Source organism: Gopherus flavomarginatus, chromosome 6, assembly GCF_025201925.1.
Source record: "Gopherus flavomarginatus isolate rGopFla2 chromosome 6, rGopFla2.mat.asm, whole genome shotgun sequence".
Classification (NCBI taxonomy): Eukaryota; Metazoa; Chordata; order Testudines; family Testudinidae; genus Gopherus; species Gopherus flavomarginatus.
The window spans coordinates 26108006-26124123 of NC_066622.1; the positions used below are offsets into that span (position 1 = coordinate 26108006).

Sequence of the window (16118 nt, forward strand, 5' to 3'; positions counted from 1 at the left end):
CTACTTATGCCATAATGCTGATAGATGCTACAGCCTGGAGAATTCTGCTTGGCAGGGTCCAATGAAATGGATAGCATGAAACCCAGTCCACCCCGGTTATGTTCCCAAAAGGATGCCATTATCACTTACTTATCAGGTTTAAACCTCCGAAAAAGTCATGCTTCCTAAGTCAAGACATATTAGGTACCACATCCTTGGATAAGATTAAGATAGAGCGACTGGATTTGTTTTCATTTCTATTAGTAGAGGATCCATCCCAGTCAGACTCTCAAACTAAATATTGATTTAGATATATAGATTCTTATAGTTGAATTTGTCTTTAATCTAATTGGTTCTACATACTGTACTTGCACAGAAGGGCAAATGTGTTAAACACCAAAATTAATGAACAACCTAAGTATTGCTTGACTGATCATAACTATACTGTTTTAGTTTTCTCAAACCACAGAACAATGAAAGAGGAAAAAGTCAACAAATTAAGAATAAAGGTTAATAAGAAACACCAGAATGAACAAAGTACAGAGGTAGAAATTAAATGATAGTTACAGTATGAACAAAGTCACAAATTATAGGCAATAGGCAAAGTATGAGGCTAAGAGGCCAATTTCACTCAACAAGAAGCTCTACATAGGGTTTCCGTGGGAACTTTGAGGGTGTCTAATGCAAGACAGACCAGAGAGAGTGGACATGGGATCACTGAAGCCATTTCCCCCGACCCCACCTCCACCTACACAGTAAGGGCTTCATATTAGGGTCCTTCAGGGCTCTGTTAAGACATACAAAGATCTCTGTTACCGTTTTTCTACTAGGGAGAGGGAAGGGAATCTACATGTGCACGGCCTAGTAACACGACTTGTATGTTGAAGCAGCAAAGAATCCTGTGGCACCTTATAGACTAACAGACGTTTTGGAGCATGAGCTTTCGTGGGTGAATACCCACTTCCTCATTTATCCCTAAATGCAGATTTTACAAGTAATCAGTGGATACACATTGAAAACAAGCTCTTATAGAGCAATTTTGAAGTATGAACAAAATATAGCACTATAAAAAAACTAAAATCAATTTGTTCTCTAAGACACACATTTCTTTTATTGAATGGTTCCTTGCTAGCCTTACGTTAGCTTGATTAACTGGCTTCAGTTTTTCCAAATGGGTTTTATCACCATCACCATCCGTTTTCTCCCAATGGTAGTACTTCATCTGTCGCTCCAAACTTTCTTTTAATTTCTTCTTTAAAGCTATCTGTTCATCTTTAAAACAATTTTTTTTAGAATAAGTAAATATAAATAATTGCAATTTCAAAAAAGAGTAATATGTGATGTGGTAATATAAAAACATAGTGTAAGCCACTTAAGACGGTAATTGGGCTTTGCCTGATTAGTCTTTCTAACCAGATGTTTGTTCTAAGTGTTGAAAGGCTCTGCCTATGAGAAATATGGCTGCAGAGGATGTGGAAACAGTAGGCAACTAAGGACTATTTATATTATATATATATTATATTTATCAAAAATCTTGTGTCTGTTGCTTAAGAAATAGCACAGGTCCTGAATTCTCCTCATTTCATTGTTAGTTTTGTGCCAGTATGACTATACTGAAACCCAGTAAGTTACACCACTTTAGAACTGGTGTATCACCGTGCAGGATCAAACCCAGAAATATGGTGGGAGATTTTGGAGGGGTTTTTGTTCAGACAGTTTACATCCAGGTTAAACAAAATCTGCTCTATAGGAATTAATGGCTTCGTTATTCCATTAGGAATTTCCAGTAATCTTAGATGATCTTATTCTCCTGAAAACATTGATTCAAAGACAAATATCAATAGTTATGTTTTAAAAAAAAAAGCTTACACCACAATGGTGTTCAGAATTTGGATGCCATGACTGAGTATAAACTCCTACAAGTCTATTTAAAATGGGGGAAGGTACCAAATTCATATCCCTTTCTACAGCTTTCCCTCTCCTTACCAAAACAGTGTTTGCTTTTTACCTGACGACTCTGCAGTAGTAGTTGAAAACCTGTGGATCAGTGCTATGTTACACCCCTTTGAGCCAGCTAGGGTGCAGCAAAAGAACCAAAGGGCAGGCCTCAGGAGAATATCTGCAGCACAGAGAGCCTCAGTGCTGTTATTGCTGGAGGTCCACATCCAAGAAGCATTCTCCAGATAGGACCAGACCAGAGGAGGAAGGAGGTGTGTTAAGAACAAGGAGGGGGAATGACTGGGATGGACCAGTGCCCTGATCACTGCAAAAGGAGTGAAAGTTATGTAGAATGCCTTAGCCTGCTCTAAGGGCTCCACTAGCCATGTATATAATGCATAGGGAAGACAAGTCATACGCTGACTCCTGTCAGTTCCTGCCCTGGTGTAGCCACCAGTGCAAGGATGAATATATCTTTATCTACATGCATGTAAATTCTGTCTGAAACAAAACAAGGAAAGATTTTAAAAAATAAAAAGCTATTTTAGTCAAGTCTAATTAGAAGCTCAAGCAAATGTTTTTTTTACAGAGAAAACACAAACTGATAGAGAATATTTAAAATGCTTTTAAACTTTAGTCATATCAATAGATTTAAACCTTAATAACTAGAAACAAATTGAAGTTTTGTCTATATTAAGTGACCAGCGCTACAACATAATACATTGCTTAATAGAAATATGGCAAATTATATTGTAATGCATACCTAGCTCCTTCTTCCACTGGGACTTCTTTGCATCTAACAAAATTTTATCCTCTTCTCTTTCACCTAGGGTACTAAACATGTCAGCAGGTTTCCATGAATTTTTACTGAAGAAAAAAACAAAATTAATTTATTTTTAAAAGTCATTAATAGCTAATTTTAAATTAGCTATTAATTTGCATTGGAAGTACTCAGGTTCCATTTAATTACTAATGTACTCATATTAAAAGTTTAATATAGGATACAAGAATTAAAAAAATATTTTGGTTGATTAATTAACAGATCTACATACATAACTTTCTGTTCAGTCTGCTCAGATGCTGCTTGTTTGCTGCTTGAGGCATAATTATTTTCATTTGGAACAGATGAAATTTCATCAGCTTTTTGGAGTAATCCCATAATGTTTTCCTCTTGTGAGGCCTGATTAGCAGCAGTGCTACTATCGGAGTTTTTGTTTTGGCCTACAAAGTAAAATGTACGTTAATAAATATTGCACTCGACTGTCACTCCACATTGTATACAATAGTTTATATGAACAGTAGAACCTGGCTAATTCAAATTAGTGGAAGCTCATGTGAACACTACTAAGTACCGCACCTCAGAAGGAGTGCACATATAGGGGAGTGACATTAAGCAATGGAAGAACTTCCCGAGCTCTGTCTCCTTGAGGTATAATGATTTCCAGACCTCCTGCTGGCCTGGTGCAATGCCACATAACTTCAACACAGTGCAGTGCCTAAAATGATTCAATTCTGCACTAAATGTTGATGGAGTTGTTTGCAATTTTGCTTTCCAAGAGTCTACTTAGAATATTCTTAAGTAACCTAATTATTTTAAGGGCACAAACTCTGGTAAATGTGTTTGCAGTAAGATGTTATCTTGTGCATCAGGGAATGTGATAGGAAGGATGGCACTGTGGTTAAGGAATTGGACTAGAACTGAGGAGATCTTGGTTCAGTCGTCCTACAAATTACTTTGTGACTTTGGGCAAGTCCCTTAATCCTTCTGTGACTGTTCTGCAACTGTAAAGCAAGGATAAATATTGCTTCCTTTCTCCCAAACCCTTTTTTTTCCTTTCTGAAACTGTAAGCTTATTTGGGATAGGAACTGTTTATTAATATGTATACGAACAGCATCTATTACAATATCCCTGATCTTGGCTGGGACCTCACAGTGCTACTGTGATATGCATAATACTAATAACAAGGTGTCATTAAAATGATCTGAAAACTACTCTTAACATGCTAGGAGACTCTAAACTCGTGTCTCAAAAGAGGGTCAAAATCTTTAAGTTGTACCTCTTTCAAAAACAAACTTTTTTTAAAAAGTGTCTCAAGAGGGTACACTCTTCAGACATGGAACAGTAACTCTTTTCAACCTATTTATTTAGGCCCAGTTTTACCGATTTCATAATGTAATAAGTAGAGAAACTAAAATCAATGGTAGATGCTGTTTTTAGGGAAAACAGATGTAAGATGTCTGTTCTTGCAGGTGCACACAGGGGATTAAACAACTTCCAATAGCTTTAAAAGCAGTTATCTCCATCACTCTTCCTTGCTCTAACCACAAAAGTAGACCTCTAAAAAATAATCATTTTCGAAAACATAGAATACATAAAGTGGTTGGGTGCTTTTTTCCCCAGAAATATAGGCAAGAATATTCAGATTAAAAAAATACCTTAAATGTACAAAAATATCGAAGACAATATTTAAAATAGAAAATAAAGCAGTATGCAATAACAGTTAGTTTGAACAGATTTGCCAGCTGCTCCATTTCACAGCTAAACCAAACCTAGAATTATTTACATACCATTGCTTCACATAATCAAGAGTTCCTAATGACATATTTAAAAATATTGACCCAGATCTGATATTGATTTCAATTAGAGCTATAGTTATGATAGTATTGATAGCTAAACTACAATCCCATATGTAACAATTCAGTGTAAAATATAGATACTGTGTTCATTCCAAAAAGCAATAAAAAAACCTTGGCTTTTATATTTCCTCTGATAAACCATTAGACCAATTTTTTCATAATCTCAATCTTAACATACATTTTGTAAAAGCAACTATGGCTACAAAACTAAGGAGCTGATCCTGCATCAATCCACAGCTGGAACTTTAGGGGGAGTTATAGGGCTTTTAGGATCAGGACCTAAATTTGAAAGATGAGATCTTGCATGCACATGTGCGCGCACACTCACCCATCCCCTACATGCAGGCTAAGAATAACTTTCATTGGCATTAATGGGAGTTATTCATATCCTGTGTGGTCAAACTGGACTTCTGACTTCCAAGTATAATTCTGATTAATGTAGCAGGTACTCAGGAAATGTCTGAATGAAACAAGAAAATTGATTTCCTCTTCCTCTTGGTGATATGTAATCAACTTTTACCAATAGTCTTAATATTATCTAATGTTTTCTACAGGACTAAGGGAAAATCAGTTTGTTCTGGCTAATTTGGTTTTATCAATATGATCGTTTCACTCATAGATTCTGTGTCAGTCTCACACATGGATAGGCTATATGAACCTTTTCTCTTAGTAAAATAAGCATAGATCCTAAAGTGACGGTATTACTTCCTTGTGGGAAGACTGTCAGGGTCAAATCTAGCTTTATTTTAAAATAATCCAGCTCACCTATGTCACTAGCTGGAACCAGGAACAGATTCATAGCAACTGAAATGAGCTGGTGGCCTCAGTTTAGTTTCTAATGAACTAGTGGCCTCATCACTGAACATAGTCATATTAGGCATATTAGTTAAGACTTTCAACAGACACACTTAGGGCCAAATGCTGGCATAAACTGGTGTTGCTCTAGTGAAGCCAACAGAGCTGCAACTTCATTATATGTTCCAGTATGTACTATGATATTACACCCATCACACAATCCACTGGAGCATGAAACTGGCTTTGGAGTGGAATAAGTCAGGTCTTTTTAACTGGGCACACAGACTTCCAAATATTTCTCTCTCTTTTGCTCTCTCACTCACACACATGAAAAAGAAAATCTCCAAATGTATGCAACTGTCAAAGGCCCAGATCCCACAAACACTCACTTAGTGATGCTTCTTAATGAATTCTGTAGTGGATCAGATCAGCTTCTTGTGCAAAGGGTTAAATGGATGTACATTTGCAAGATCAGGGCCAAATACAGCACTTACCCTCCCAAACAAGTCTGCTCCAAAACAGTTCTATGTTGGATCCTCTGGGAGGGAGGATTTAATCCCTACTCACTTGTGATCTTTTCCTGTTTACTTTCTTTGAGTAACGTTCCTGAGAGAGGATTTTCAATTATGTATTTTAGGATCATGTCTAAATACCGTATTCCACGTCTAGAGATAGCCTCTTGTTTAGAGGAACGACTTGTAAATCTTTCTACATTTAGATAAAACAGACCTGAGAGAAATTAGTTTCCCAACAAAACACAAGTATCTGACTGAGTCTTTACATAACTGAAGACAATATATATCAGAAGATAATTTTAACAAGTGTGTAAATTCACAGTAATAACTTAGAGATGGCTTTGTAGTTTTTAATTTATAATGGAAAATGTTCCTTTTAAAAATAAATTAAAATATTTTCTTTTTACTCAAAAAGTGCCTTTGACATTTAATATATACAAAATAACTTTTTTTTAAACTGTGCATTTAATGTTTGAACAGACTCCCTGAAATTTAAATCCAAAGTTAAATCATTTCATTTTTATTTCAAAAATCTGCTATTAATTTTCATAATACAAACCTTCTAAAAGCTACCAGTAAGAGAAAATTTCATTTTTGCTGCAGGATATATATCTTACTTGTTTCTTCTTGCTTTTCCTCCTGGGCCTGGGACTCAATTTTGGTTCCTTGTTTTACAGTCATCAGAATCTGTTCAAGTTGCTCTTGAGTTAAACACACCAAATTATTCCTTAGATCTTCACCTGAGATATGAGTTTTTTGAGACTTCTGTTTGGGCTTTTTAACAGCAATTTTATTAGGGTTCTTTAAATCAGACATTCCGGTTGTGTTGTCTTTTTGGATAATCAAAGCATGGTTTTTATTTAAGGATTCCTTTGATGAATCTTTAGATGATGACAAAGTCACACAGTTTTTTTCACCTTTTATTGCTGACCATCTTGATCCACTTCTGGGTTTTGCTAAAATATGTTCATGCTTGACACAGGAATTTTGTGTTGATTTCAGAACATGTCCAGACTGTTTTGTTCTCAATGGATGTTTGAGGACTTTAGCTTTATTACCCATCTGTTAAAACAATAACAGTTTTATCTTTCCCAGGATATTAAAGTAAATAAACTATGTGCCCTTAGTCTTTTCCTTCCTTCAGGTAGTAAAAGCACACTTTTTCTATCTGTCATCTGTCATGAATATAAAGGGAAGGGTAACCACCTTGCTGTATACAGTGCTATGGGGTCCCTCCTGGCCAGAGGCGCAAAATCCTCTTGACTGTAAAGGGTTAAGAAGCTCAAGTAACCTGGCTGGCACTTGACCAAAAGGACCAATAAGGGGACAAGGAACCTTCAAATCTTGGTGGGGGAGGGGGAGAAAGCTTTGTCTGTCTGTTCTGTGTGCTTGCCAGAGTCAGATCAAGGAAGCAAGTAATCCAACTCCTAAAGAATTAGTAAGTATTTAGCAAGGAAATGCATTAGTTTACTTTTATTTTGGCTTGTGTTTTTCTTTGTGTAAGAGGGAGGTTTATGCCTGGTTTCATAACTTTAAGGTTTTGCCTAGAGGGGAGATACTCTGTGTTCTTGAGTCTTTTGTTATTCTGTAGAGTACTTACCATCCCGATTTTACAGAGGTAATTCTTTTACCTTTTCTTTAATTAAAATTCTTCTTTTAAGAACTGGATTGATTTTTCATTGTTTTAAGATCCAAGGGTTTGGGTCTGTGTTCACCTGTACCAATTGGTGAGGATATTATTCTCAAGTCTTCCCAGGAAAGGGGGTGTAGGGGGTTGGGGGGATATTTGGGGAAGGTAGGGCTCCAAGTGGCCCTCCCTAAATGTTTGTTTAAATCACTTGGTGGTGGAATCCAAGGTATAAGAGGGAAATTGGGCCTTGGGGAATTTTAACCAAAGCTGGTAGAAATAAGGTTAGGGGGTCTTTCATGCGGGTCCCCACGTCTGTACCCAAAAGTTCAGAGTGGGGAGGGAACCCTCACACATATCTAAATATTAAAAGCCAATTCTGTTCTGTTACATTAGTAGAAGCTCAGTTCACTAAACGGAATGACTCCAGATGAATACTAATGTAAATGAAAGGAGGATTTGGCTCCAAATGTGCATTACTGTTATTTTTTTAATCTGAATATGAATGTCTAAAGCAACAATATGGAAATTAGTTTTACAGTATGGTTACTTGTCCCATACTGCTGGTATTAGAGATAATAATGCCTCTTCTGCATTATGGTTGCTGCTAGCAAAAAATCAGAATAAAATTTTAACAGTCTGATTCTGATCAGAAGTACCAATTTAGGATGTATTTGCATTCAACTGTCAGCTTTCAAACTCTTTGGTGAACAAAACAGGATAATTTTTCTTTAACCTCTTGCACGCCAGGCCTAATCTAGTCTCCTTTCAAATAATGGGCCCAATGATTTCAATATTATGTCATGGGACAGAGTGTATTCATGTCTTCCGGCTGGGTAAGCATCATAAATACAAGGGCACTAGACTAGTTACAAGTCACATTTATCTGATCAGGTGTGAAGGGCTCAGGCAGAGTGGGTGCTGGGGAAAAAGACAGTTTTCAGGTAAGTATTCTTTAAAAACACACTTACCCAAGATAAACTACTATCCTCTCCCCCTCTATTCAGGCTCACAACTCTTTATCATCTCTTCCTGAAAGTCATGTTGCTTTTCTTCAAATTAAACATGGCTAAAAATGAAATTTCCAAAGCTTGGCTGCTGGAACCATGCATATTTTCCCCCTCTTCTCCCCATACATCAGTATGTTGCCAAACCTTATTTTGTTCTGTACTATATAAATCTCTCTCTCACACACTCATTGTCCCTTCAGCTGAAATATTTGTCTATGCTTTGGTTCTCTCTTGCCTTAACTACTGAAACATCCTCTTCTTTGGCCTCTCCATCTAAAATCTTGCTCCTAGTTCATACAAAAAGTAACATTATCCAATGTGGTTATCAGAACGTTATCCAATGTGGTTCATTGTACTACTGTCTTTTTTTCAATCTCTCTTCTAAGAATTTATGTTTTAGGCATATTGCATGCAGATTATTTTCCAGAGATAGAGGGGTTCAAGTCATATTAATCCTACCTATTTTGTCAGCTACAATGAGTTTTATCAATGGAACTTCATTCTTTCATAGTTAACATTGACAACAGATATTTAGACACATCAAAAATCGCTATTGAAACACATTTCGAAAAGATAGATTGTATTTTTGGTTCTTATCTAAAAATCAAGGAACCATTACTCCACTTACCTTAACTGTGGATTTTGATTTACCTATTGTAAAACAAATAAAACAAAATATAGACATGAGAAAAGTATTCAATAATCAACGATTATTTCCTTGAAAACCACATCCTGAGAAATTCATGGTCCCACCTAGTCTTAACATCTATTATTCTATTACAGTTACCTAGTTTCATCTCCTGCCTAATGCAGTCCAAAGAACCTTACCTGTAATTTCTGCATCAAAAACTTGTTAGGTGCAGTAAACTTTTAGAAAGATATCCAGTCTTTTTATTTAAAGACTTCAACTGAGGTAAAATTCATTACAAACCTAGGTAAGCTGTTCCAATGGTTAATAACCCTCTTTCTTAAAAAACGTGTATGTTATTTCTAGTCTGAATTATTTAGCTTCAGCTTCTAACCACAGGATCTTATTAAATCTCTGGGCTTGTCCACACAAAGACTTGGTGAGCAACAAGCCATGGCATGAATGTACGGCCCACTAGCTTGCTGTACAGTGACTCGCTGTGTGGACCCTACTACTGCACACTAAAAGTTCCAAAGTGCGCTTTGTCCTTAGTGTGCAGCAGCAGAGTCCACTTAGGGCTTGCCTATCCAGCATGGTAAAGCGCTCTAGAGGGATATGTAGAGCACGCTAACTGCCCTGGATAGACCCTGCTGGCCCATTCTAAAAGGTACCTAGTTTGCGATAATATGCATGGTTCCAGCAGCCAAGCTTTGGAAATTTCATTTTTAGCCATGTTTAATTTGAAGAAAAGCAACATGACTTTCAGGAAGAGATGATAAAGAGTTCTGTGCAGGTTCTACTGGTGGCAGTTAGAACGCAACGCATTAGAGCATTCTACAAACTGCATTCCTCTAGAGCACTTTTTCCGCACCATGTAGACAAGCCTTTAGTATGTGGTAGACTAGTGTGTTGTATAGTCCACACCCCTGGCTTGCCACGTACTAAGCTGCCCTTTTACTGATTGATTTAAAGAAGAACCTACTACTAGAAATCTCTTTTCTATGTAAATACTTGTACACTGTAATCAAGTAATCTCTTAACCTTCTTTTGGATAAACTAAATAGATTGATTTTCTTTAGTCTCTTACTAAAAAGCATATTTTCCAGACCTTGAATTATTCTGGTAGCTCTTTCCTGGACCCCTTCCAATTTTTCAACATACTTTTTGAAGTGCTGACACCAGAAATGAATACAACATTCCCATAATAGTTTCACTAATGCTGTATACAGATGTAATATCATGTCCCCATTCCTACTTGATATTCCCTTGATTATATATCCAAGGATGGTGTTCATCCTCTTAGCTACAGCATCCTATGTTCAACTGATTATCTACTATTACCCCTACAGTTCTTCTTGGTGTCACGGCATTCCAGGATACAGGCCTCTATCTTGTATGTGAGACATACATTCTTTGTTCTTAGACGTATGACCTTGCATTTATTTGTAAGTCTTTAAAAAATATGTTCAAATGAGTCCATCTTGTCAAGCACTCAGGACTGTCTGTATAACTGACCTGTCCCCTTCACTATTTACCGCTCCTGTAATTTTTGTCTCACGTGTAGTGCCCTACCAAATTCACGGTCCATTTTGATCAATTTCACAGTCATAGCAATTTAAAAATCATAAAATTTCAGATTTTAAATAGCTAAAATCATGAAATTTATGGTGTTTAATTGTAGGGGTCCTGACCTAAAAAGGAGTTGGGAGGGGGTTACAAGGTTATTATAGGGGGGGCTGCGGTACTGCTTACTTGTGCACTGCTGCTGGAGAGTGGTGGCTGCTGGCAGGGAGCACTGCTCTGAAGGCAGAGCCACTGCCAGCACCAGTGCAGAAGTAAGGATAGCATGGTATGGTATTACCACCCTTACTTCTCCACTGCTGCTGGCAGGGCGCTGCCTTCAGAGATGGGCACCCAGCCAAGAGCCGCCACTCTCCGGCTACCCATCTCTGAAGGCAGTACAGACGTATGGGTGGCAATACTGCAACCACCCTAAAATAACCTTGTGACCACCCTGCAACTCCCTTTTGGGTCAGGACCCCCAATCTGAGAAACACTGGTCTCCCCTGTGAAATCTGTTAAGGGTAAAAGCACACAAAAGACAAGGTTTCACGGTCCGTGGTGCATTTTTCATGGCTGCGAATTTGGTAGGGCCCTACTCATGTAAATATGACCAGCAATGACTTTATATTTTCTTCCAGATCCTTGATAAAGATTGTTTACAGCACTAGGTCAAGGAGAGTTCTTTGTAGGACCCCAGTGGAAACAGCCTCATTGATAATGATTTTCCATTTTAGATAAATATCCTTACATTCGTATTTACATTAATTTTTATGCTCCTAAGGCCCTGCAACCAGGTATGCTGTCCCTTAAGGACAGGCCCCAAGTCTGTTTTCAGTTTCAGCCTGAAATGAAGGTATTTTGGAATCACAGTTCCCAGTAGGCTCTGTGGCCTCTTGCCTTACTTGAGGAGGAGAGAAGAGGGAGTTTGTTGTCCTGGTGGGCTCTGCTCACCAACCCAGAACCAAATAAGCAGGAACTGCAGTTCTCAGAAAGCCCATGGGAATAATAGGCTATATAGCAAGGAATGCTGGGACAGGAGGCATGAGTATACAGTGCCTGCCCTCATAACACTGAGAAACTGGAGGGAGTAAGATTTTTTGTGATGCTGTTCTGCTTTGTAAGAGGGAGACCTGCAGAGAACAGGGCTGCTAACAGCATCTCTCCAGTGAGGAGCAGAAACATCCCCTTGAAAGATGCCTTTGGTAAGTATTTGTTTTATTGTGGACTTCCTTTTACTGTGAAAGGGTGGACTTTAGGGTTTTTCTAGAACAGGGGTTCTCAAACTGGGGGTCAGGACCCCGCGGGGGGTTGTGAGGTTATGACATAGGGGGTCGGAAGCTGTCAGTCTTCACCCCAAACCCCGCTTTGCCTCCAGCATTTATAATGGTGTTAAATGTTAAAAAGTGTGTTTTTAATTTATATGGGGGGTAGCGCTCAGAGGCTACGTGAAAGGGGTCACCAATACAAAAGTTTGAGAACAACTGGCTAGAGGATTACTCAGCCAGAAAAACTGCAGCACAGTTTGCATCTATATGAGGGACAAGTAAAGATCCTTTGTTTAGGGGCACCATTATCCTGAAATCTACTCAATTTAAAAATAATGAATTCAAAGTAGCTTTAGCCAGTATGCCTGACTTTGAATCTCCCTGCCTCTATTTCTGACTCTACAATCTCATTTTCTTTTTCATTTAAATGGCTTATTCTCTCCACTGTTACTGTGTAAATGACACACACAATAATTTATTTGAAACTGGGTGCCTTAAGCCGCCAGAAGATGTTCCTGATTAAAGTCCCACTGCTGTTTGGAAATTTTAATATTGTATAGGAAACTGAAGAAAAGAGAAGAGGAGGGAAGCATGGTTAACAATGTCTGCAGCAGACTGACTGGCATTGATAAGCTCAGAAAGTAATCCCATAAAGTCTTCCCTGGACAAAAATATGGTAAATGCAGAACCTGGAAGATGGCTTTAAAGAGAGGGGAAAAGGCAGAGATCTTCAGATTTCTGGCAGCTATGTAGTGAACCCTGGGAGATTTTGGGAAAGGGGATTTATACTTAGATATAAATTAGCAGTGCTTTATTCTGAACATCAGATTTAAGGTTTTTTTATGAATGACTTGCACAACTTATTGAGTTTACCTGTGCTACTGTCCATTCCACTTATGACATCCTGCGTTTATATTTTTTTGACTAATACCTATGCTAGTCAGCAATATGGATAGCTGACCCTTCAAGAAATCAAAATTGTTCCCAGTTGCCTTCTTAACAGAATATGATCATATACTTTGATGCTCGGTTATTACTGTAAAAGCAATGCTTTCCATTCAAGCCATTTAATAATGAACAAATATTGGAAAAGAGATTTTTGCATCTCATCAGCAAGAATGAGAAGTGGCCTAAATATTTTGGTTTTTAAAAGTAAAAATGTTCACAAAGTTTTGTCCTGTGGTTAGTGACTCATTCCAAACCTCAGAGAAAGCTGCAGTGCCTTGCAACTTAGAAGGAACCACGTATACAAAAAAAAAAATTTAACATGCTCCCTCTGTTTAAATACAGCATTGTAACGATATGGAAGTATTCCTCAAATCAGGTCAATCTATCTCTGGATGCACAAGAAGAGCCAAAAGACTGCTGAGAGATGAGCTGAGACTATCTTAGACTTTGCCAGTTGATCAATATTTGTGAAGATCAAAACCATTACTGTTAGACAGTACATATGGCTGGGAATGCATGCTTTATGGAAAGTCAAATACGAACCCATGCCAGTAACATTTTGGTGAATATTAGGACCCATAAACAACAATGTACAGAATATTTCATCAAAACCTTGAATATTTCTTTCATATCACTATACAAAACATTAATACTTAACCTTTATAACAAGATATGATCAATTTTGTTGATCTTCAAGGAGATTTTAAATGCATTAGAGACAATTGAACTTAACGATTATACATAATAAAAATCATACCATATGAAGCCAAAATTAACCGAGGTTTTCCATCCAAAATTTCAGTTTCAAGCTTTAATCCATCTCTGTAAAACAACAACAAAAACAGCTAACCTCTTCTGTACCTGAAATCATCATCAGCAAAGTATGTGAGATTATGGCACAAGGAGAGAGGTGCTCTCAAGACACTTAGCTCATATCACCATTTCATATTCTATGTTTATATTAAATACAAACTTAAGCAGTTCCTTCTTATAAATATGCAAATATTGGGAGATAGTCATTCTACTCAAGTGCTGGTGCTTTTAAGCCTGTACATGTCAATATATATCTAAATTAGGCTGATAAATTTCAATATATTCGTACCTTGTCATGTCTGATTTCTGACCTGATCCAAGAGATGGGTAATGGGATAATTGATAAAGTGGTGAATTAAAGAACAGTATGTTAAACAATATAAACCATGTTAATTTCAGCACCGAAGAAGCCTGAGTGATGGCAACAACTAGGTGGAAGACAACATTTTAAAAACAGTACTTAGCTGTCATTTAAATAAAAATTTAAATTGTCTTCATATTCTAATATACTCCATACCGTTGAGAGAGAGGATTCTTCAAAAATAAAGAAAAACACCAGGGAGCCCTCCAGGGAATGAAAATTAATGTTAAAGATTTACAATTTTTTCTTTAAATCTTACATTTAAACATCTTAACTCTATTTTACTAAAATCCCAGTTCTTACTGAAAACAAAAATAGTTTGAGATATTAATCCTAATATTAAGGCAGAAGTGTTGTCAGCTCTTTTGATTCATGGTATTTTTCTTGGAACCCTGGCTGTCAGAATCCGATAATCTGTGAATCTTAGCTTTCATTAAAAAAAAAAAAGTAGCTTTCTAGGCCTCATAGTTGCATAGAAAAGCCAGAAAACATGAACCCTAAATGCTTGAATACTACAAGGTAAATAAAAAGAACACTTTAAAAAAAAAACTTCATTGTTTTTATGCTAAGATCACGATGTTTTAGGCCTGAATCATGATTTCTGAATTCTTGGGGCCACTGATACTGAGACAAACTGAAGTGAAATTAGTAGAATATACATAAATTGACCACTGAGAGCATCACTAATGGGCCACCTAAAGTAGTGTTTACTGGGGGGAAAAAAAACCACACGTGAAAATCCGAGTTGGAAGAACTGGGAGTAAAGGCTGACAGCTAAAGGTCAGAATCCTTCCCTTACCTAGCGGATTTTTTACTTCCTAGCCACTACCTCTTATAACACGCTAAGGCTTATGACAGCCGCAGTCCCAGGGAGGGACTTTACACCGAGTCCTGAGGCACAGAATAGCGTACCCAGAGTAACCCACTAAACACGCTGGACAAAGAGCAAACAAAACATGGACTAGGCGGTGGGGATGAGGGGTAGGTGGGCTCATCAGACATTGCCGGGCATCTCTGAGACATCACCTGAAAGAACAAACCCAGGTGCCGATACGTCACGTCGCACATTTTACATGGCAACGTTGGGCAGGCCCTAGCCCTGACTGTAGCAGCCCGTTAGCCGCAGGCGGGGCGAGGCACAGCCCTGCCCGGCTTTGGGGAGCGGGTCATTTTGAAGAGCCAGATCAAGTGGACAGACACGCCCAGCGCAGAGGAGCCAAAAGCCGGGCGCTGCGCTGCTTACCCCAGGTTCATGGCCCTTCCCCTGCTACACCCGCGGGATGCGGCGACAACCCTCTTAGAGGCGGCAGCGCGGCTGGAGCGAGACGGACGCCGCTGCCTGGAACCCCAGTGTGTGTACGTCGGTTGCTGCCACCGCACAATGAGACGAGAGGTGATAGGCTTCCCCAAGGCAAGGGCCCTCCCGCCAATGAGCGCCCCTTACACTGCGGGGCTGGCTTCGCCTGCGTGCGAGGCATTGTGGGGGCTGGAGTCCGCAGCTTCGCCTCGGCCCGGCCTGCTGACCGGGTGGCGGAGGGGCCTCGCAGGGCCGTTCCGACAGCAGCCGCCGGGCGCGGCGTTGGCGGTACCGCGCGCCCATGGGGCTGCCCTAGATACGGAACTGCTAGTAGGGGGCTTGGCGGCGGGGGTGGGAATCGGACATAACAGTGTGAAGATGTTTTGGAGTGGGGAAGGGTCGATGCAAACTCTCCTTTAGTTTTGTAGCCTGTGTAAAATATTAACTGGGGGAGGGGACATACAGAAACCCTAATTCTGCAGTGAGGCTTGCACAGGGCCCCGGGGGGACGGGGCAAGTGGGGCAATTTGCCCCAGACCCTGGGTCCAGCAGGGGCCCCTGTGAGAATATAGTATTCTATAGTATTGTAACTTTTTTTAATGGATCGGGCCCTAGAAGTGGCTTTGCCCCAGGCCCCCTGAAGCCTCTGGGCAGCCCTGGGTTTGCATGGACAAAGCCTGGTGTGGGTTTCAGTGCTGACTCGAGGCCCAAATCATGATTATCATTATTATGTTCTTTATT

General features: G+C 39.0%; 1 protein-coding gene across 1 annotated transcript in view; it reads right to left on the reverse strand.

The window, feature by feature from the left end:
* CCDC66 (coiled-coil domain containing 66) overlaps window positions 1–15471 on the reverse strand; it is an 87551-nt gene extending 72080 nt beyond the window's left edge. The window contains exons 1-7 of the mRNA XM_050958493.1: window positions 15324–15471; window positions 13664–13728; window positions 9131–9153; window positions 6483–6927; window positions 2970–3138; window positions 2681–2784; window positions 1118–1251 (exon numbers count right to left, since the gene is read on the reverse strand). Coding sequence (XP_050814450.1) covers window positions 1118–1251; window positions 2681–2784; window positions 2970–3138; window positions 6483–6927; window positions 9131–9153; window positions 13664–13728; window positions 15324–15334 — 951 coding nt within the window. The 5' untranslated portion in view covers window positions 15335–15471. The remainder of the gene's footprint in view (window positions 1–1117; window positions 1252–2680; window positions 2785–2969; window positions 3139–6482; window positions 6928–9130; window positions 9154–13663; window positions 13729–15323) is intronic.
* Window positions 15472–16118: the final 647 nt, after the last annotated feature.